The sequence below is a fragment of the Protomyctophum bolini genome (genome assembly GCF_963924005.1).
Source record: "Protomyctophum bolini genome assembly, chromosome: 16".
NCBI lineage: Eukaryota > Metazoa > Chordata > Actinopteri > Myctophiformes > Myctophidae > Protomyctophum > Protomyctophum bolini.
In genome coordinates this window covers 4394199-4417497 of record NC_137877.1, presented here as the reverse complement: position 1 = coordinate 4417497, position 23299 = coordinate 4394199, and the positions used below count along the sequence as shown (strand labels likewise).

The 23299-nt window shown below is 44.2% G+C and overlaps 1 protein-coding gene across 1 annotated transcript in view; it reads right to left on the bottom strand.

Annotated features, from left to right (window-relative positions):
* lrp1bb (low density lipoprotein receptor-related protein 1Bb) overlaps positions 1–23299 on the bottom strand; it is a 634358-nt gene that overhangs the window by 9090 nt on the left and 601969 nt on the right. Inside the window, exons 87-90 of the mRNA XM_080786185.1 lie at positions 23115–23289; positions 21228–21332; positions 9793–9872; positions 481–571 (exon numbers count right to left, since the gene is read on the bottom strand). Of these exons, the coding sequence (XP_080642311.1) occupies positions 481–571; positions 9793–9872; positions 21228–21332; positions 23115–23289 (451 nt within the window). The remainder of the gene's footprint in view (positions 1–480; positions 572–9792; positions 9873–21227; positions 21333–23114; positions 23290–23299) is intronic.

Below are 23299 nucleotides of genomic sequence, written 5' to 3'. Positions count from 1 at the left end.
GCAACTTGGACACTCAGGCATGAAGGGAGCATGAGTTAAGTCCGTTGCTCTCCCCAGGTTGGCGGAGGGTGTGTAGAGCCCAGGATCACAGTAGATGATTGGCACAGGGGTGAAAAATGGGTTACAAAATCGTGGGATAAAAAATATATATAAAAAAAAAAGAAACCGTAGCATTGTGGGTATGAACCATAAGGGGCACATAAACGCATGCTGCAAGTTAACAATGCTAACAAGCTATTTCTGGGGAAACTCTGGATGATATTTTCTTTTTTCCACACAATAACACGTACTGCACAATATGCCAGGAGAGAGGAGGAACAGTCAATTTAGAGGCTAACCTCACCAGAGAAGGCAGTAGCACGGCTATGTGCGTGCGTGCGTGCGTGCGTGTGTGTGTGTGTGTGTGTGTGTGTGTGCGTGCGTGCATGTGTGTGTGTGTGTGTGTGTGTGTGTGTGTGTGTGTGTGTGCGTGCGTCTCACCTCTGCCTCCGTCTGCAGATGAAAACACCTGCCACCACGGTGGCGATCAGGATGACCAGCAGGACCAGAGGCACGATGATGGCGATGCTCCCTGAGGAGGAGACACGGAAAATGCCATCGTTTTAGAACTTGGTTAAAAGTTTAAGTAAGTTTAAGCTCATAAAATCTAAGCTTTAGGACGATACATGTCCTTTTGTGTCCTTGATGATGTCCCCTAATTGCTCCCCATGTGCAGGTTGGCGGCGGTGGCTCAGGGGTAGAGTGGCCGGATGGTAAACCGCAAGGTTGCCAGTTCAAACCCTGTGGCTCATGTCGAAGTGTCCTTGAGCAAGACTCTGAACCCCTGATTGCTCCTGATGTGCTGGTTGGTGCCTTGCATGGTTTCCGCCGCCATCGGTGTGTGAATGTGTGTGTGAATGTAATGCACAATCTATGTAAAGTGCTTTGGATAAAGGCACTATATAAATGCATCATTTACCATTTATAAAAAAGGACTTTGACATAGTTTATTGTGTGTTTTCTCTTTCTGGGGAAATCCAGCGTGCGTTGAATCACAACCATTTTGATGTGCAGAAATGTATACGTGCACTATAACAGCACACTCACCACCAGGGACAGTATAACTATACAGTGTGGGCTGTGTGATATTTACAGGTGCGGGGAAGCTATTGTAGATTCTATTTTATCCACATCATGCCAGATAATATTGCAGGCTATATAGAGCTGCAAGGAAGCTTCACTACTACAGTATACTGCTGCTGGATTGGAAAGGTTGTTTGTGTGTGGGAGGGTCAAGGTCACAGATTTCATTTATTTGTGAGACTGCTGCTTAATCTATTCTATATAGTACAGGATGTTCTGATTACAGTATTGTGTGTGTTTTGTGGCCCTGCTGAATGCATCTGAACTGTATAATATCGTTGCTGTCGGGCGAAAATCCTCCAACTCCCAGTGGAGTGGTACATTTAGTCAAGTACTGTAGTTTAACGGCATTTTTGTTGTGGTAATTGTACTTTCACTCCAATACATTTCAGGGGCAAAATATTGTACTTTGTAAGTAATTAACACATTTTGGGCGCAGGAACCCCTTTTGGTGTTAGCATTATGTCATGCTTATAGCTATTGAAGAATAACAGATCTACAAGCTCATAGCGCTACGAGCTTGTAGGTCTGCTATTTTTTAAGCTTCGTGAAAAGTGACATGAAAGTGTTTGAGAACGACTGACATAGAAAAACAGCTTTTTCAAAGAAAACAGTCAGGATTTAGAAGACATTTGCAGAATCGTTCCCAGGTCAAAATGGGTTAACGGATTTTCCTTTTAGGTAATTGTACTTTACTTTACTTTCACTCCAATACATTTCAGAGGCAAATATTGTACTTGTAAGTAATGAAGTACAGTAAGTAGCCTTGCAGAGACATGAGGCCCATACAGTACATGGGTACAAAACCCACTTCAGCCACTGTATAGAGTTGAAGACTTTAATGGAACATTTCTGACACAATGATCATAATAGAGTGACATCATCTGCTTCAAGGACAACTCCACCACATTATATCTTCATATAATAAATAGGTCCTCACTAATAATCATGATATAATGGCACAATTTTTTTCTCATAGGACGGCTGTGGGCAGTTTAGAAACCCGTCCACCAGTGACATCATCATTAGGCAGATTTTTTTTTAAACAAGATTTTTTTGTACAAAGATGTTTAGATTTTCATTATCGTTGAGAACGATGGCTTCCATTTTCGCATTGCAACTTTTCCAGGACTAGAAAGCCTGCAGTTTCTATTAGCTTGTATTCCCCATACAAGATGTCAATGGAAGACGGTTTCTAAACTGCCCACAGCCCTCCTATGAGACACAGACTGAGTAGAAAGAAATTGCGCCATTTTTTCCACGATTAATATTGAGGACCTATTAAATGAAGATAGGTTGAAAAGTGGTGAAGTGGTCCTTTAAGAGTTGCATTTTGAACAAACTACAACTAGCGGTACAACCTTTCTTACGAAAGTAAAGGATTGGAGCAACAAATCAAGGTTTATTGTAGTTTTGGAACTACATAAAACTGAAGGTCTGGAGAAATCCACCGTAGGGTTTTGTCATTGATTACCACACTTCCTCAGCTCAAAATGCATTTTGGACAATACTTTAAGCTTTTGAATTTGAGTATTGCTGTAATTTGATCAAACACTTGAATAATTGTGCAATTAGTTTCAATAACACTCATTTGGCAAACATAATTTGCTGTTCATATATTCAGAACGGGTAAGGATTAGTACACACGCACGCCCGCGCACACAGTCACACACACACACACACACACACACACACACACACACACACTCTCACTCTCACTCTCACACACACACACACACACACACACACACACACACACACACACACACACACACACACACACACACACACACACACACTGACAAAAGGTGTTTTGTTCAAGCAATCTCCAGCCATACAGACCGCCTACGAGTCTTGGTTTTATTAGTGCTTCATTCATTCTGTTGACAACATGAATAATACTACCGCTCTCCCAGAGGTGGAAAGTAACTAAGTACTTACTTAAGTACAATGTTGAGGTATTTGTACTTTGCTTGAGTATTTCCAATTTCCAGTACTTTTACTTCTACTCCACTACATCTCAGAGGCAATTTTTTTTACTTTTACTCCACTACAATTATTTGAAAAATGTAGTTACTAGTTACTTTGGAGATTTTGATTATTATTATTACAAAACATACATTACCCCACTTCAGCACTACACATTCCTAGCCTGGGTTATTCCAGCCTGATGATTCGCTGCATGTGTTCCAACTAAGGCCTCACTCACAAAGGGTGTGATACATCTTTGCCACAATGCATTTCCAATGGGAGTCACATGGTTTGACACAACATTTGTGTTGTATGAGGGTGTGGGGGGGTGGGGGCAGTCTAAACAGCAGCTTGTAGTCCAAAATGTTGTATCAAACCATGTGACTTCCATTGGAAATGCATTGGGGCGGCCATGACACTTACATCTAGCATGCATCAATGTTGTATGCTAGATTGAAAGGTGTGAGTGAGGCCTATTACATTTCGGCCAATATTGCCGACCTACAGATGACATATTTGCCTCTGAAATGTAGTGGAGTAGAAGTAAAAGTATACTGAAGGTTTTGACAGTACAGTACAAACACCTCAACATTGTTGTTACAGTAAGTACAGTACTTGAGTAAAATGTTGTACTGTACCTGGTTACTTTCCCCAACATGAGCGCACATACATACTGTGAGCATTGAATGTGACAACAATCACCCTTTTGTGTGTGAGTAGAGGCAGTCAGGGGCGAGGTGCCTGGCCCATGTGATAATAGCCAATTCTGACCTGAGATCAGATTCTAAAAAATGTCTTCTACATCCTGACAGTTTTCTGAATGTAAGTCGTTCTTCGATTTTTCCAAAAATAGCAGACCTACAAGCTCATAGCGCGCCACTCGGTGGCGCGCTACGAGCTTGTAGATCTGCTATTTTTCAATAGCTATAAAGCATAACATAACACTAAAAGGGGGTTCCCGACCAAAATGGGATAGGGAAGAGGGAGACCGTTGTTGTCGTTCCATTATGATTCTCCCGACACAACCCAGACATGCATTAACCCATTCTGAACGGGAGCCCATTTTGGTGTTAGCATCATGTCGTGCTTTAGCTATTGAAAAATAGCAGATCTACAAGCTCGTAGCGCGCCACCGAGTGGCGCGCTACGAGCTTGTAGGTCTGCTATTTTTTGAAAAATCGAAGAACGACTGACATTTTTAGAATCTGATCTCAGGTCAGAATGGGTTCATCAGACCAGTGTGTGTCCAGTGGAAACCTCGTGTGAATCTGATCTCAGGTCAGAATGGGTTAAGGGAGGGACATTTTTCCATTTCCTAAATCCATTTCAGTTGTTTCAAACACGTGACCCGGCAGCACCAGAACTGGTGTACCATCGGCACCATCCGACTCCTTTTATTTCAAAGAACCAAAACAACCTCAGTCAGTGACAATAGACTGAATAATGCTATATACTGTATGTAATGTATGTGTCTGTACGTTAAAGATTCTGTCTAGTCTTCATCCCTAATGCCATTAAGGCACTAAAATGATACCATGTCTCGCTAGATATATATATATTTTTTCCTTTGTAGTTGCCACTGTTTTCCTGCACTTTTTTTTGCCATGAGAAAATAATTGTGTGTTGTTGCTGTTGTTGTTGTTGTAACTGTTTGTTTTTTACTACTGTTGAGACCAAAGACAAATTTCCACACGTGGACAATAAATGAAACTAACTAACTAAGGAAAGGAAAGGTACTATGTTTACCCTGCAGGGTAACTGGACTAAGGAAAGGAAAGGTACTATGTTTACCCAGGGTAACTGGACTAAGGAAAGGAAAGGTACTATGTTTACCCAGGGTAACTGGACTAAGGAAAGGAAAGGTACTATGTTTACCCAGGGTAACTGGACTAAGCTCAATAACTTGTTTACAGCCAGGCCCTGCTCATAGAACATTTCATGGTAGGGGTTCAATGCCTTGTCCATTAAGGGCACTTCAGCGGTGGTAATTTTAACGTGCCGGTACGGGGATACGAACTATAGCGACCTTCACGATATCAAGACCGCTCCGCAAACCGTTCGGCCACCGCTGCCTCTAAATGTTAGTTATCATTTAGAACTAACTAACTAACTAACTATAACTAACTAACGTAAGTTATCGATTCACAGGACCAACATAAAACACGTTGTGAAATGTGTCTGTGTCTGTTGTTCCGCGTCAGACACACATCACATTGTGTGAAGGAGTTTATTTGGGGTCGTGTGTATATCTCCTCCTGCTTGTTATAAATCTTAGCATTGTGGGAGTTGCACTCGTTGAACCGGTAAGGGCCACAAAGTATGTGCAAGTTAACCCATTCTGACCTGAGATCAGATTCATAGAGGTTTCCACTGGACACACACTGGTCTGATTAACCCATTCTGACCTGAGATCAGATTCTAAAAATGTCAGTCGTTCTTCGATTTTTCAAAAATAGCAGACCTACAAGCTCGTAGCGCGCCACTCGGTGGCGCGCTATGAGCTTGTAGATCTGCTATTTTTCAATAGCTAAAGAGCATAACATAATGCTAACACCAAATGGGGTTCCCGCGCAAAATGGGTTAACAATGCTAACAAGCAATTTATGTGGAAACTCGAGATAATATTTCTGTCCACACACAATAGCACGTATACTGCAGTGTTCTCTGCTCGGTGGGTAGAAACATCCAATTTAGAGAGACCTCACCAGACAGAAAGCCAGCATGCAGCACCTTATGTATACTCCTGAAGCTAATTGGTTAGCTCACAGCACACATTAATAAGCCATAACCTTCTCACCTAAACGTCAGACGTGAAAGCATGCAAATAATGCATCAATATCGGTTCCTGCAATTACATCCCGTAATGTCACCTGTCGGTGTTGGTTAATTAGCTTGAGAGAAAACAACAACTCAGGGATTGAAATGTCACCACCGCCCGATCGACTGTACGACGGACCGTTTAGTTTTTGCTGAATTCTGATGATAATGTATACTGTATGAACCACTGTTAGTGTTTTTCTTTAATGATTATATACGGCGCTATACACTCTGTGGAGATGTAGGTAAAACGCAGAGGAACGCTCAGCATGGAGTTCTTCTTTTTTTTGCTACTTCCAGTAATCAATGGATGGTGATCATTATTACGGTAAGAAAAAGGGTGGTCCGGAACATCCCCTTTAAGTATTTACTTCAGAATACTTTATCTCCGGAGTGTGATAAAACCATGACCGATCACATGACCGATACATGTGATAAAAATGTCAGATTTCTCTATTATTCCATTCTGATTGGCAGGAATAGACTAAAGATAAATGCATTTAAATAGCGCCTCTCTCTCCATGGCGCGCTTCACAATGTATTTCACATTCACTCATTCACACACCGATGGCGGAGGAAACCATGCGAGGCAACCAACCTGCTCATCGGGAGCAGTTGCAGGGATTAAGTGTGTTGCACAAGGAGGGGCCGGGGATCGAACCTTGGACACGTAGCCTTGGGGGAGGGGCCGGGGATCGAACATGGAACCTTCGGATTAACACAACCGGTCTGCCTCCTGAGCCACTCCCGCCAAAAAATTGGACTTGTCACTTGCATGTAGAGGTAGTAGAAGTAGAAGTAGCCTTGCCGAGCCATGAGGCCCATAGGGGCAGAATCCTATCTCCTATTTCTGTAGCCATGAGGCAGCTTGGTGTACAAGTACACCCCCTGGACATGACGCTAGTATGTCACAGGGACTTACACCCCAATCCAACCCTTGATGCTGAGTGCTAAGGGTCCCCTTTTTAGAATCTTTGGTATGACCCGGCCGGGTACGAACCCCGACCTCCCAGTCTCCAAAAAAGTACAAACAGTTGCCCTGAGTCCTGGGTATAGGCAGGAGTACTAATACTAGTCTTAAGTATTTGTACTTGAAAGACAGGGAACATAATGGGAGTTTCTGACAACCGTATGCTCTTGACAATAATTAAGAATAATAATAATAATATTCTTAATAATAATAATAAGATGTTGTGCTCCTCAGAGGCACACGGTGCTGGTAGGCATTTCTGGGGATTCCAAATGGGAGACACTCTCTAACCAAGCACTACATTATTACTGTGATTTAATTTATTCCAATTTGCTTGCTCAGTCATGCATAATTTCCTCACTCAAGTTTCAAGCGTAGGGTTACTGTAGGGCAGGGGTGGGAAACGTATTATTATAAAATATTTCCACACTCACTCCCTAGGGCCATATATTACTGTCGTAGCAAAAACGACAGTAATATATCTACATTCTACAATATATCTACAATCTCAAAACGCGTCGCAGCGCGACGTGTTTTGAGATTGTAGATCGGCTATTTTTGCTATATTCAAATTGAAATCATGAATTATTTTGCTATATTTGAATTGGAATCCTGAAAATTTACATTTTTATGTAATTTGAAATGCCTTTAATTATACTTGTGTTGACCATTGGAGCTACTAATTTAGACTGAAGTAATTAAAGCGGGTCATGTTTTGCATGTTGTGGAATTGTAAACAGCTGAAACCAATATTATATCACTATTCTGACATCAACCTGAGGGACACATTAAAGGGTGCGTTCGGAAATACAACACCGGGAGCGCACTCGCCTATTAGTTTGCATTGCACAGTGCGCTCAGTGCACTGTTTCCAAACTACATTTCAAAAGAAGTAGCATTACTTTTGACAGTGCAGAAACAGAATTGCCTTCCTTGATGAGCATCAACGCCCATCATCACCTGGGCACAGTCAAACACAAACACAGCTCCCCTCTACAGTCACAGACACACACAGCTCCCCATACAGTCACAGACACACACAGCTCCCCTCTACAGTCACAGACACACACAGCTCCCCTCTACAGTCACAGACTCACACAGCTCCCCTCTACAGTCACAGACACACACAGCTCCCCTCTACAGTCACAGTCACAGACTCACACAGCTCCCCTCTACAGTCACAGACACACACACAGCTCCCCTAGTCTACAGTCACAGACTCACACAGCTCCCCTCTACAGTCACAGACACACACAGCTCTCCTAGTCTACAGTCACAGACACACAGCTCCCCTCTACAGTCACAGACTCACACAGCTCACCTCTACAGTCACAGACACACACAGCTCCCCTCTACAGTCACAGACGCACACAGCTCCCCTCTACAGTCACAGACTCACACAGCTCCCCTCTACAGTCACAGACACACACAGCTCCCCTCTACAGTCACAGACGCACACAGCTCCCCTCTACAGTCACAGACACACACAGCTCCACTCAACAGGCACAGACACACACAGCTCCCCTCTACAGTCACAGACACACACAGCTCCCCTCTACAGTCAAAGACACACACAGCTCCCCTCTACAGTCACAGACACACACACAGCTCCCCTCTACAGTCACAGACACACACAGCTCCCCTCTACAGTCACAGACACACACAGCCTCCCCTCTAGTCACAGACACACACACAGCTCCCCTCTACAGTCAGACACACACAGCTCCCCTCTACAGTCACAGACACACACAGCTCCCCTCTACAGTCACAGACACACACAGCCTCCCCTCTAGTCACAGACACACACACAGCTCCCCTCTACAGTCACAGACTCACACAGCTCCCCTCTACAGTCACAGACACACACAGCTCCCCTCTACAGTCACAGACGCACACAGCTCCCCTCTACAGTCACAGACTCACACAGCCTCCCCTCTAGTCACAGACACACACAGCTCCCCTCTACAGTCACAGACACACACAGCTCCCCTCTACAGTCACAGACACACACAGCTCCCCTCTACAGTCACAGACACACACAGCTCCCCTCTACAGTCAGACACACACAGCTCCCCTCTACAGTCACAGACACACACAGCTCCCCTCTACAGTCACAGACACACACACAGCTCCCCTCTACAGTCACAGACACACACACAGCTCCCCTCTACAGTCACAGACACACACACAGCTCCCCTCTACAGTCACAGACAGCTCCCCTCTACAGTCACAGACATACACAGCTCCCCTCTACAGTCACAGACACACACAGCTCCCCTCTACAGTCACAGACTCACACAGCTCCCCTCTACAGTCACACACAGCTTCCTTCTACAGTCACAGACACACACAGCTCCCCTCTACAGTCACAGACACACACACACAGCTCCCCTCTACAGTCACAGACACACACAGCTTCCTTCTACAGTCACAGTCACACACAGCTTCCTTCTACAGTCACAGACACACAGCTCCCCTCTACAGTCACAGACACACACAGCTCCCCTCTACAGTCACAGACACACACAGCTCCCCTCTACAGTCACAGACACACACAGCTCCCCTCTACAGTCACAGACACACACAGCTTCTCTCTACAGTCACAGACACACACACAGCTCCCCTCTACAGTCACAGACACACACAGCTCCTCTCTACAGTCACAGACACACACAGCTCCCCTCTACAGTCACAGACACACACAGCTCCCCTCTACAGTGTTCTACTACTGGAAGTGACTATCATTTCTCTCCAAAAGCACTTGAATATGATGGAATATGACTAAAGCTCACATTTCACATCACACACACTAGCCCCCCTAAAACATTGTTTTTCTTCAATGAATCGATTCATAATCGTCGGGATTAATATAGATATATATCGTTACATGCCTACTGTATAGGGTTACTCACCTCCGCTGGTGTTGTCCGATCTGCTGCTCTTGTTGGGGGCGGGCCTCTCGCACTGCGTTCCCGCCCAATTGACCGAACACCTGGAGGGGAGGGGTCAGAAAAGGAAGAATGAGCTGAGCCGTCGTCGTCATCTCTCTCAGCGTCTCTCTCTCCTAGCATAATATTAGCACGCCGCAGCGTGTACTATATAGTCTCGCGACGGTGTCACGCACTGGGAATATAGCACTGGGTTCCGATCTATACCGATAATTACGGTAATTGTAGATTGTAGCCAGCAAACGATATAGCCTGGAATCCAGACAGAGGTTGTTATTAAGCCTTTTTTTTGGGTTGCTTCTCCATGACATAATGTGATTGGTCTTATTCTTATATGTCAAAGGGCCGGTTTGGGACACCAGGGAGCCGAGGATTCCGATTGGTCTGTGGGGCGGAGTGGGACCAGAGCCCTCCAATGTCAATGTCCAATTAGTTCCCTTTCTACTGTGATTCGTTGAGCACTATCCAATCATGTTGTGCCTATACATTACATAACAGGTGAGGTTTGGGAATCAGGCTCAAAGGGAAGAGTGGCAGGTGGAGAAGCAAAGTAATAATACAAATTAAATTAAATAAAAACAGTGAAAGAGCTCCTCCGTCTGAATTCCAGGCTACACGCGCAACACACGTCTGGGATTCGGAGGTGTCACACTTTGAAGTATTTTGATCTTAACACAAAATAGGCCTACATTACGCAAAGGGCAAAGCAGCCAACCTCATAGAGAGTCAATAGAAAAGCAGTGGGAAATTCACATGTCGTCGGGGATATTTAGCCCCGACATTTATATCGAAATAAACAGAACTGAATGCAACACAAGACGTTTCATCTCATTGGTGTTGGGATGGGGGGTCCGATGGGGGGGCCGATGGGGGGGGGGGTGTGATGATGCGTGGAGCCCCCGGCTATAGAGGAGGTGAGATCCACTTTACAGATGATTGACGCAGATGAGGGTCCGTAAAGCGTGAGTGATCTGATGGGTGCGATCGGGAAGATGATGGCGATGATGATCGGGACAGGAATTATTCTAAATTACATGCACTCTGAGGAGTCGGGAACATCAAAGCCGTCATGAATAAGAATGCAGAGCCCATACATATGGCAAATTAATCACACCCTCTTAGAACTAAATGTCACAGCGAAGGAAGCCGCCCGCATGAATTTTAATAAGGTGTCGGGGGTGGGGGGGAAAGAGGGGGGGGGGGGGACGAGAGGATAGAGTTCATCTCTTTGATTGAGCAAAAGCATGTTTTGAAAAATTAATTGAAAACATAAATCCACAAGGAAAACATTTAATTCTCTCTCTCTCATCGTAAATCTAGATTCATTAATATTCGCATCTTAATATTATGAATTAATCTATATTATTACAGCATCAAGTCAAACGAAAAAATACAAAAAAAAACACACATCATTGATTCGACGTTAAATTAAGTCATCTTATGTTATGGTAATTATGTCATTTCTAATAATAATCTGTAATTATGTTGATCAGGTTTAAAATGAGAGCAGATTACAAAACATGACAGGCCAGTATAAACTTAAGCTGCAGCCAATAATAATATAATTATGGGATTATGGGAGTGTTAGATTTAGGTGTTATGGGATTATAAATATAAATATATAATATATATAATAATCTATATATAAATATATAAATTGGGGGTCCCAGAGATAGAAAGGCCATTAAATGGGGGGTCCGTAGACTAATGCATGTCAAACTGGGGGTCCATGACATGACAAAGTTTGGGAACTTTCACAACGGCCCTGGAAATGTAGGCTCTGCCCTAACTGGGCTCTAACCACCCTGGGCAAGACCTACGCTGAAAACACTATCAGCGGAAGTTGCGGGATTTTAGCGGAAGTATCGCCCAAGGAAATTACGTTGATGCTTTACAAATCAGTTTACATTCTCCGTGAATGAAACAAGTGATGTGATTGGTTCGGGAAAGTATCGTATCCGGGGGAAATACATTTGACGGATGTTCCGGAGGATACATCCGCCGATAGCTTCTCTGCCTTACGTTGTGACCAGGCTTTACTTTATGCTTCTCTGCCTTACGTTGTGACCAGGCTTTACTTTATGCTTCTCTGCCTTACGTTGTGACCAGGCTTTTCTTTATGCTTCTCTGCCTTACGTTGTGACCAGGCTTTACTTTATGCTTCTCTGCCTTACGTTGTGACCAGGCTTTACTTTATGCTTCTCTGCCTTACGTTGTGACCAGGCTTTACTTTATGCTTCTCTGTCTTACGTTGTGACCAGGCTTTACTTTATGCTTCTCTGTCTTACGCTGTGACCAGGCTTTACTTTATGCTTCTCTGCCTTACGTTGTGACCAGGCTTTACTTTATGCTTCTCTGTCTTACGTTGTGACCAGGCTTTACTTTATGCTTCTCTGTCTTACGTTGTGACCAGGCTTTACTTTATGCTTCTCTGCCTTACGTTGTGACCAGGCTTTTATTTATGCTTCTCTGCCTTACGTTGTGACCAGGCTTTACTTTATGCTTCTCTGTCTTACGTTGTGACCAGGCTTTACTTTATGCTTCTCTGTCTTACGCTGTGACCAGGCTTTACTTTATGCTTCTCTGTCTTACGTTGTGACCAGGCTTTACTTTATGCTTCTCTGTCTTACGTTGTGACCAGGCTTTACTTTATGCTTCTCTGCCTTACGTTGTGACCAGGCTTTACTTTATGCTTCTCTGTCTAACGTTGTGACCAGGCTTTTCTTTATGCTTCTCTGCCTTACGTTGTGACCAGGCTTTACTTTATGCTTCTCTGTCTTACGTTGTGACCAGGCTTTACTTTATGCTTCTCTGCCTTACGTTGTGACCAGGCTTTACTTTATGCTTCTCTGTCTTACGTTGTGACCAGGCTTTACTTTATGCTTCTCTGTCTTACGCTGTGACCAGGCTTTACTTTATGCTTCTCTGTCTTACGTTGTGACCAGGCTTTACTTTATGCTTCTCTGCCTTACGTTGTGACCAGGCTTTACATTATGCTTCTCTGTCTTACGTTGTGACCAGGCTTTACTTTATGCTTCTCTGTCTTACGTTGTGACCAGGCTTTACTTTATGCTTCTCTGCCTTACGTTGTGACCAGGCTTTACTTTATGCTTCTCTGCCTTACGTTGTTACCAGGCTTTACTTTATGCTTCTCTGCCTTACATTGTGACCAGGCTTTACTTTATGCTTCTCTGTCTTACGTTGTGACCAGGCTTTACTTTATGCTTCTCTGCCTTACGTTGTGACCAGGCTTTACTTTATGCTTCTGTCTTACGTTGTGACCAGGCTTTACTTTATGCTTCTCTGTCTTACGTTGTGACCAGGCTTTACTTTATGTTTCTCTGTCTTACGTTGTGACCAGGCTTTACTTTATGCTTCTGTCTTACGTTGTGACCAGGCTTTTCTTTATGCTTCTCTGTCTTACGTTGTGACCAGGCTTTACTTTATGCTTCTCTGTCTTACGTTGTGACCAGGCTTTACTTTATGCTTCTCTGTCTTACGCTGTGACCAGGCTTTACTTTATGCTTCTCTGTCTTACGTTGTGACCAGGCTTTACTTCATGCTTCTCTGTCTTACGTTGTGACCAGGCTTTACTTTATGCTTCTCTGTCTTACGTTGTGACCAGGCTTTACTTTATGCTTCTCTGTCTTACGCTGTGACCAGGCTTTACTTTATGCTTCTCTGTCTTACGTTGTGACCAGGCTTTACTTTATGCTTCTCTGTCTTACGTTGTGACCAGGCTTTACTTTATGCTTCTCTGCCTTACGTTGTGACCAGGCTTTACTTTATGCTTCTCTGTCTTACGTTGTGACCAGGCTTTACTTTATGCTTCTATGCCTTACGTTGTGACCAGGCTTTACTTTATGCTTCTCTGTCTAACGTTGTGACCAGGCTTTTCTTTATGCTTCTCTGCCTTACGTTGTGACCAGGCTTTACTTTATGCTTCTCTGCCTTACGTTGTGACCAGGCTTTACTTTATGCTTCTCTGTCTTACGTTGTGACCAGGCTTTACTTTATGCTTCTCTGCCTTACGTTGTGACCAGGCTTTACTTTATGCTTCTCTGCCTTACGTTGTGACCAGGCTTTACTTTATGCTTCTCTGCCTTACGTTGTGACCAGGCTTTTAAGTAAGCCTGGGACCGAGGCTAGGCTCTAACTGGGGGCCCTGCCCGAACAATTGCCATATTTAAAACCCCCAAAACACAAACATTGTAATGAATGGAATGGGGGGCAGTGAGGGGGCAATAGACGGAGCTACCCCGTAGTGGAGGAATGGGGGGCAGTAGACAGAGCTACCGCGTGGTGGAGGCAAGCAGTGGTGGACAGCAGCAAAGTGACAGGGGTTGAGTATACTGTTGTATACTGTGCTGTGTATTTAATATATATATATATATATATTTTTTTTTTATGCTTTTACTCCGCTACATTTCAAAGACAAATATTATACTTTTTGGACTAAATTTCTAGTAAGGAAGACAAAAAGAACAGTATGGCGTACTGTACGTACTGTAAGTAACCACTCAAGCCTTATTTAAAAAATAGTGAATAAATATAGACGATCTACAATGATCTACAACGCTCATGCAACGCGGCGTGAGCGTTGTAGATCTGCTATTTTCACTATTATTCACACGACTCGGGGGGAAAGACAACTTTGGCGGGAAACAAGCCTACATGGCAACCCTGGTGGTGTGTCTGTGTGTGTGTGTGTGTGTGTGTGTGTGTGTGTGTGTGTGCGGGGTGGATAGGATAGGAAGGGGGGGGGGGGGGGTGGTAGGACCGCACAGTGGACCGGTGTTGAGATGGAGCCGGAGGATAGGATGGAACAGTGGGCGAACGACGAGCTCTGGATGCAGCAGCCGGAGAGAGGCGAGAGAGGGAGAGAGAGAGAGAGAGAGAGAGAGAGAGAGAGGAGAGAGAGGAGTGACGGAGAGAGAGAGAGAGAGAGAGAGAGAGAGAGAGAGAGAGAGAGAGAGAGAGAGAGAGAGAGCGAGAGAGAGGGAGAGAGAGAGAGAGAGGGACCTACTTGCAGCGTGGTTTGTTAAGGGCTGTAATTGAGCACATCCCCTCATTCTGACAGAAGTAATCGCACGGGTTGGCCAGTTCGTCACAACGCTGGTTCTTGAACCCTGACGTGCAGCTGCAACACATATCAGTGTCGGTTGGAAGTTACAAGGACCTGCTTTAGACTTGGTCGTGTGTCGCGGGGTTATTATTGTCCACTTATTGTACCACGTGGTCACACACGACACACAACCAAGTATGAATCAGGAATAGTGACACTGTTCAGAGAAGGTGCTTCCAAAAGGTACCTTTCAGATGAAAGGTTTTGAAAGGTACCTAATAGAAGTCAGCCTGGAACAGACCAACAGAATGGGACTGTATGTGTTGATGATGTTCCAAACGCATTCTCACTCCCCGATAAGTCAAACGTTTGACTGGAAGGGGTGGGAAGGGGGGCAAATTATACTGCACATGTTGACTGAATGGGTTATGATACTATATTCACTCAAGCGGACTTCGCAAAGCTCGGCGGTACGGATGTCCCAATCACGTTTTCTTTGCTCCCACTCCGATTTCCGATTCCGAGACACATACCGATCTTTCCCGATCCAATCTTTATATTTTTTATAGAACACTTAAGTCATATCGCAATAGCAAATATCTTAATGTATGTCACTCTAGTGTATAGTCTAGCTGTCCTTCAATTATTGAAAGGCAAAATGTAACTATTACTTTTATTAGAATGACTGTCATTGTGTTTTTGGTTTCTTTCTATGAAAGCATGTTATGCAAGCATAACCGCGATTATCTCAAATAATAATGACGATTAGTTATTATTTGAGATATTATGATGTAATAATTGACTGACAGGCCTGACGGTTTAGGCAGTCTGTTTAGGGTGCTTTAGAACAGAACAGAACAGAACAATGCCTGGCCTATAGCCTGTCAACATTAGTAAGCAAATCACATTCATACTGTACAAGATATTCTATAAAAGCCTGGTGAATATGGAGCATCTCAAGTGTAAACTCTTATCTGTCGTGTCCCACAAGAAATCTGCTAGAGACGGATTTAACCCATTTTGTACGGGAACCCCTTTCGGTGTTAGCATTATGCTATGCTTTAGCTATTGAAAAATAGCAGATCTACAAGCTCGTAGCGCGCCACCGAGTGGCGCGCTACGAGCTTGTAGGTCTGCTATTTTTGAAAAATCGAAGAACGACTGACATAGAAACATAGCTTTTTCAGAAAACTGTCATTTTCAAACAGACATTTTTAGAATCTGATCTCAGGTCAGAATGCGTTAAGTGCTTTCACGTCCACTGCGATATATACTGTATAGCATTCCTTTGATAAATAAGGCATGTGATTATAATGAGACGACCGGTCGGTCGAGATGATTTGTTTTCCACGAATCCCCCAAAAGAGCACATAAATCGTGATGTTTGTGTTTTTTGAATGAATTCCCAGGAGTTTGAAGAGCATGGCAGAAAAAGAAAAAAAATACTTATCAAATATGCATGGGGGTATCAAAAATATGTTGTGAAACATGTTTTGAAATAATGTCGTAATAAAATATGCATTGTATACAGGGGGGGGGGGGGGGGGGCATCGAGGGTGTACACGAGGTCGAAAGATGCATTCAAATGATACGCAGCAGAAAAATGTAACTTATTAGAGCGGCCATTCCGTAGTGCAATAATGCGACTAGACGTTCTGACACTAGTAGGAACTGTAGAGGGTTGGGATGCAAAACCCAGAGGTTCTGTTCCAATCCCTTTTGGAACTGTTTCCGTAACAGTATTTTTGTTAATACCAGTGGTTCTCAAGCTATGGTTTTTCAACCATAGCTCTCAGGAGTTATAGTTATAGACCTGTAAGGGTCCATTTTGGATGAAAATATGCAATACTGTATATGTACAGCATGGTAGAATGTGTGTTTTTTATCAAACATTTTAATGAAGACCACAATCCTATAGATTGGAATAGTTAAAGGGACCGACAGAGAAACCCGACACCATACAGAATGTAGTGTGTCAGCAGGTTCCTCTGTCGGCTGATTGGATGAGAGGATGATAGGATGATGTAATTCACCGTGGCTCCAGGCTGCAGCTTGTATTAAGGGCCTTTCTCGGCCCCATGCACCTCTCTCCCTGTGTTTTAGGATCCAAGATGGCCGCAGCACCAGGAGGGGGTGGGGTGGCCTTACTGGGCTGCGTTCACACATTCAAGACACCTGTCTTGTGTTTGTCTGGTGTCTGTGTTTAATGGCCGCTCCAATGCATTTCCAATGGAAGCCCATGTGGTTTCAAAAGCATCAAAGCTGTGTTCAGACACAAGGCAGGTGTCAGACACAAGGCAAGTGTCTTGAATGCAGCCCAGTGAGGTCATATGTCGACCCCGCCCGCCCGCCCACCTCTGCCCCGCCCCCCTCCTGGTGCTGCGGCCATCTTGGATCCTAAAACACAGGGAGAGAGGTGGGGCCGATCGAGAAAGGCCCTTATTGCATTATCACTGACGGTTCATCATTGTTTCCTAATTCTAAGACAGCCACGGGCGTCTTTTGAGAGCACCACCAGTGGACAGATCAGGGTGACACAAAAGATTTATGAAAAACTCTCTGGCAGTCAACAGCATAGAATTAATTCTGATAGTCAACGTGTTAAGGATCCCAACCATACAGAACGCCGCACTAATCTCTCTGGTGAAGCAGAGAAATTGTGCCACACAGCTGTGTTCCTTTGTCGTACAGACACCGAGTGAATAATGGCGATTTAAAAACATGTTCAAACGGCTACTGTGGCCGGTTATACGAAGGCTGTAACCACGGCTATCCTTATTGAAATAGGCGTTATTATTATTACTGTTGGTCAGTGGTTGCTCAAAGTGGGGGGTCTTTGGAAGGGGCTCCCAGAGGGACAGACCCCAGTGAAATGATTTAATAAACACAAATCTGCTCGTATGGAGGATATCCCCTGGCAGACCGTTGAAGGTCGCGGGACTGCGGCCAAACACATGAACCACTAATGTAGGTGTTAACCCATTTTGGGCGGGGAACCGTTTTTTGTTATGTTATGCTTTAGCTATTGAAAAATAGCAGATCTACAAGCTCATAGCGCGCCACCGAGTGGCGCGCTACGAGCTTGTAGGTCTGCAATTTTTCGAAAAATGGAAGAACGACTGACATAGAAACATTGCTTTTTCAGAAAACTGTCAGGATGTATAGAAGACATTTATAGAATCTGATCTCAGGTCAGAATGTGTTAATTCACCATCTATTTACCACCGGGGGCGATGTTGACTTCTGAATATCTCTTGGACCTTCCCCCCCCCTTTTTGTTGTGGGGGTGGGGGGTGGGGGAATTTATCAAAAAATCTACATTACAATGAGGACAGCTCAGGGCTGGAGGGGTCCTTTTTTGGGGGTGGAGGGATAGGCCTGCCGAGGTGGGGGGAGAGGGGGGGGTTGATGAAACATCCATTTACTGCGAGGATAAGGTCAAACATTATGGTTTCTTGACACAGACGTATCCATCATCTCTCATAATCTCCCCTGTGCCTCGCAGCCAATGAATAAACCACATTATCAAGATCTGTTAACCTCAAGGAATGCGAGATGGGATATTTGCATAGAAATTGATTCTATCCCTTTTGGAAAATGTGTGAAGTCATGACCACAAATTTAATTTTAACTACAGTGGACAATGGGGCAGTAAAAGAGAGAGAGAGAGAGAGAGAAGAGAGAGAGATGAGAGAGAGAGAGGAGAGAGAGAGAGACGAGAGAGAGAGAGAGAGAGAGAGAGACAGAGAGAGAGAGAGAGAGAGAGAGAGAGAAAGAGAGAGAGAGAGAGAGAGAGAGTGAACAACAGGTTTGGCGTTTTTAGATTGATTCCCTCTCTGTTCCAGCTCTTTGACCTTTGACAATCTTGGAACCATGCCTGATTACCAAGTGGTGGACACAGAAGAAGTACATTTACTTGAGTACTGTACTGTACTTAAGTAAAAGTTTTGTGTCGCGATATCTACTTGGATATACTTATGACTTTCACTCAACTACAAGACAATTAGATAAATGCTGTGTACTTTTTGACATTTCTGGGACGGGGAACAGTACATTATTGATAAACATCTTAAGCCATATTTCAATTATAGTGAAGCCCATCTACACGTTCACAGATCTGCTATTTTCACTGTTATTAACATTTCTTGAAAATTGTCTAAATGTCAATACAGTGCACGGATGGATTCGTTTTTACGTACTCCGGTCACAATTACTCAAGTAGAATTTGGACCAAAGGTCGCAGTTAACTATGCAATCTTGCGTTTTTGACACCTAACCCACAATCATCAATCAATAATCAATCATCAATATTGGCAAGCAAATCATCTGACCTCAAACCCTTAGATCTCCATATATGGATATATATATGTCAGAACTAGTTCTGACATTCCATATGTCGATCCTTCCCCATCCATCATTCCTCTTCGATTTTGACTGATACCTATCCATTCAAACTCTAGACGGGCCTGCCCCAACGTTATTAGTCCAGCCGGCGAAAACTAGAGTTCTCAACAGGCCCGAAAAGTAAGGCCAGGCCCTACCTCGGTCCTCATCAAACCCTGTACACTCAAGAGAATGTCCCCGCTACCACCCTTAGATCTCCATATATGGAGCTGACCTGTTCTGACATTCCATATGTTGATCTGACCTCATCAAACCCTGTACACTCAAGACACTGCCCCCGCTACCACCCTTATACATACATGCTCCTTATATGGGGAGTACAGAATTAATTCCATGTTGATCTGACCCCCCATGCCAAAGCGCCAGCTCTCGCCCAGCAGTCTGCCGTCAACGAGGTGGAAGCGTGCACGCGCCCTCACCCTTTTTAGGGCGAGGACACCCTCAGGAGTCTTACGGGCATTATTTGACGAGCATTATTATTGCTACTCGAGTACTGTTACTCGAGTACTTTGCCTTCCACTGCTCCACTTTAACCATCTGCTCCAGAGCCATATAGCTGACAGGGTTGCGCCATGGAGGTCAGAAAACAGCGCCCGGGCACTGTTGTTCATGCAGCCCTGGAGTGTGACAAGCTGGAGTTTGACATGCATTGTTTACAACGAGGGCAGTGCACAAATATCACTGTTTTAAAGTATTGCACAGTGACGACTAAAGTCTCTGCAATGCAAAGATTTAAACACTCTTTTGTTCCCCTGTCAACTAAAATGCTCAATCAGGGATTGCCGAATGCACTTCAATGACTATAGTTGCACTTTATCAAGGGAATGTGTGCAATATCTCTGTTTTGTGTATGTGGGTGTTTCATGGTGTTTTTCCTTTTCGTATGTGAACGTGTCTGTTATCTGTATGCAGCTGTGACTCAAGTCTTTTGTCCCCTCTCTGTGTGTCGTACAGGTTGGACCTTGAATAGCAACCCCCCCCCCCTCCTACCCTCCTAATATAGCAGACGTCTATGAGAACTAATGCCGACAATATCTGTGAAGTGCAGAGTGGAACGGACGGTGTGATGTGTTCAGAATGGAGAAAAAGCTTTACAAAGGTGCTCGCGAGTACCTCCAGTTATAAAAATGGATTAATAATCTACCCCACGCAGAGTCAGTCTGTATTTTCTTTTTACCTTGCCATCGAGTGGCAAGGCACAAACTCTGGCATCAGGTAGAGAACAAAAACGTTCCCTATTAAGGATGTCTGGCAACAATGTCTTCCTCGATCCCCCAAGAGGAAGACATGTTGCCAGCCTTTATACTTTTTCTCAAGCCAAGTGAAAAGTGGTTGCGCTGTGAAGATGTTCTTTGTTTCTGCTTGGGGTACTGTCTGTCTGGGGTACTGTTTTTATTTTATTATTATTGTATTTTTAGAGGCAACAGAGAGCATGAATAACAGTGGAGAACATTATACTTTTTTATTAATTTCTTTGCTCTCCGGTCGCCTATATTAACCCATTTTGGGCGGGAACCCCTGTTGGTGTTTTTTAAGCATTATGTTACACTTTAGCTATTGAAAAATAGCAGATCTACAAGGAGCTTGTAGGTCTGCTATTTTTGAAAAATCGTGAAAATGTGGAGAATATTTGGAATATATATTCTTTCAGAGCGAACATTTTTAACTCAAATCTTTGCTTCTGGGAGGTGGTCCCGGAACAACATATTTTCAGTTGGGGGTCGGCGGCCAATTTCATATATTTCTGGGGGTCCTTGACATGTGAAAGTGTTTGAGAACGACTGACACACAGAAACATGGGGGTTTTTCAGAAAACTGTCAGGATTTAGAAGAACATTTTGTAGAATCGTCCTCAGGTCTAAATGGGTTTTTAAAACACCAAAAGGGCGTTCGTTCCCGTTCCAGCAGAATGGCTTAAGCAGTGACTTACTGACAGAAAGGCAGGCTGGTGTCGGGGTCCAGGTGGCAGGTGCCTCCGTTGTAGCAGTATCCATCACACAGCTGGCAGCTGGGGGCGATTCTGCCGTTCGTGCAACTGGAAGGGAAGGGAGGAGGTGGGAGAGATAATGGATGGCTATAGCAGCATGCAGGAAATTATACCTTTTTTTTAGCCAAGAAGAAGCCAAAAAAATGATGTGTATAATGACTCTTTCTGGACAAGGACAACCATGCGTTTTGGGTGCAGTACTTAGTTTAGACTAGTCATTGGTTAGACCAGTCATTAGTCCTACAACTACAACCTATCTCAAACCCTCACCCTAAACCTAACCTCCCACGGGGCAGCACACCTAAACCTAACCTTAACCCATGTCTAACCAATGACTAGTCTAAACTAAGTATGAACCCCCACCCTAAACCTAACCTCCCACGGGGCAGCACACCTAAACCTATAACCTTAACCCATGTCTAACCAGTGACTAGTCTAAACTATAAGTATGCACCCCTGCATTTTAGCTGATATAAAAGGAGGGCCACAATCTTAAAATATACTCCTCAGAACCGGGTCGTGAAATATATGCGTTATTATTAACCACTTAAACCCTAATATACTGTGGGGTGCATCAGCTAGCACTGCATGAAAAGAGGAGTTAACAGGTAATTATGGGCACTGTATTTTGCAGTTTAGCAGCATACAGTATACAGTTAATATACGGTAATATACAGGTGTGATGGTACAATTCAGGAGTTTACGGGAGTTTGTTCGAAGGTTTAACAGGAGTTTCCTGTAATATACACTTACACATCGGTATTCCAAGCTTTTTGCGCAGTGTAGGTTGGGAGGTAACAGGGGGTGCGTTGCCAACAAGGTTTGGGAACCGCTGGCATAGGGCATAAGTGTTTGCATGCTTATTTATCCCATTCTGACCTGAGATCAGATTCATACGAGGTTTCCACTGGACAACACACTGTTCTGATTAACCCATTCTGACCTGAGATCAGATTATAAAAATGTCAGTCGTTCTTTGATTTTTCAAAAAATAGCAGACCTACAAGCTCATAGCGCGCCACTCGGTGGCGCGCTATGAGCTTGTAGGTCTGCTATTTTTCAATAGCTAAAGCATAACATGATGCTGACACCGAAATGGGTTCCCGGTCAGAATGGGTTAATAGTTGACGTTGGCGTTTCTACTGTGATGTTCATCTCCCTATATGAACGTATACAGTTCATCTTACTGTACTGTACTGCCCTGTATCTGTAACTTAAAATGCTGCGCTGTCCTCTGGGTGCCTGAATTTCACCCCTCGCGGGGGATCAATAAAGGTATATCAAGGTATGAAGGTACATATCGACCTTGTAGTTCACGCCAGAATGGGGCCCGCTATCTATGGGGTTCAAGTGGGTGAATAAAAATGCGTTGATTTAAACTCCCTCCTTTTTGTAGGGAGCTGCAGGCTACCAGCAATTATGATTGTATTTATTTATAGTTCCAGAGAACTGTAGTGTGTGTGTGTGTGTGTGTGTGTGTGTGTGTGTGTGTGTGTGTGTGTGTGTGTGTGTGTGTGTGTGTGTGTGAATCATTGTGTATATTCCTGCACTATACCTGCATCGAGTGACCTTGGTACATAGAATTTGATCTATTGAAGATTCTGACCTTCAAAGTACATACTTTTTGCTTTGATTGTATTGCTGTATTGTTGTATTTTCTTTCTGCTTTGGCAATGTAAACGTATGTTTTCTCATGCCAATGAAGCCCTTTGAATTGAAAATTGAATTGAGAGAGGGTGTGTGTGTGTGTGTGTGTGTGTGTGTGTGTGTGTGTGTGTGTGGGGGGGGGGTTGCGAGCGAGGTTGATGATGACAGAGCTTTTCTACTCACTTGCAGACCACCTCTCCCGTGTCCTCGGTGACCAGGCAGGGCGCTCCGTGACAACGCAGGCACTTGTCCACCTCGCACTTGTTCCCCTCGTAGCGGGCGGGGCACACGCACTCCACGTAGCCGCTGCTGGACAGCGTGCACGCCTTGGAGTTCACGCAGTAGTGGTGGCAGATGTCTGCTCAGCC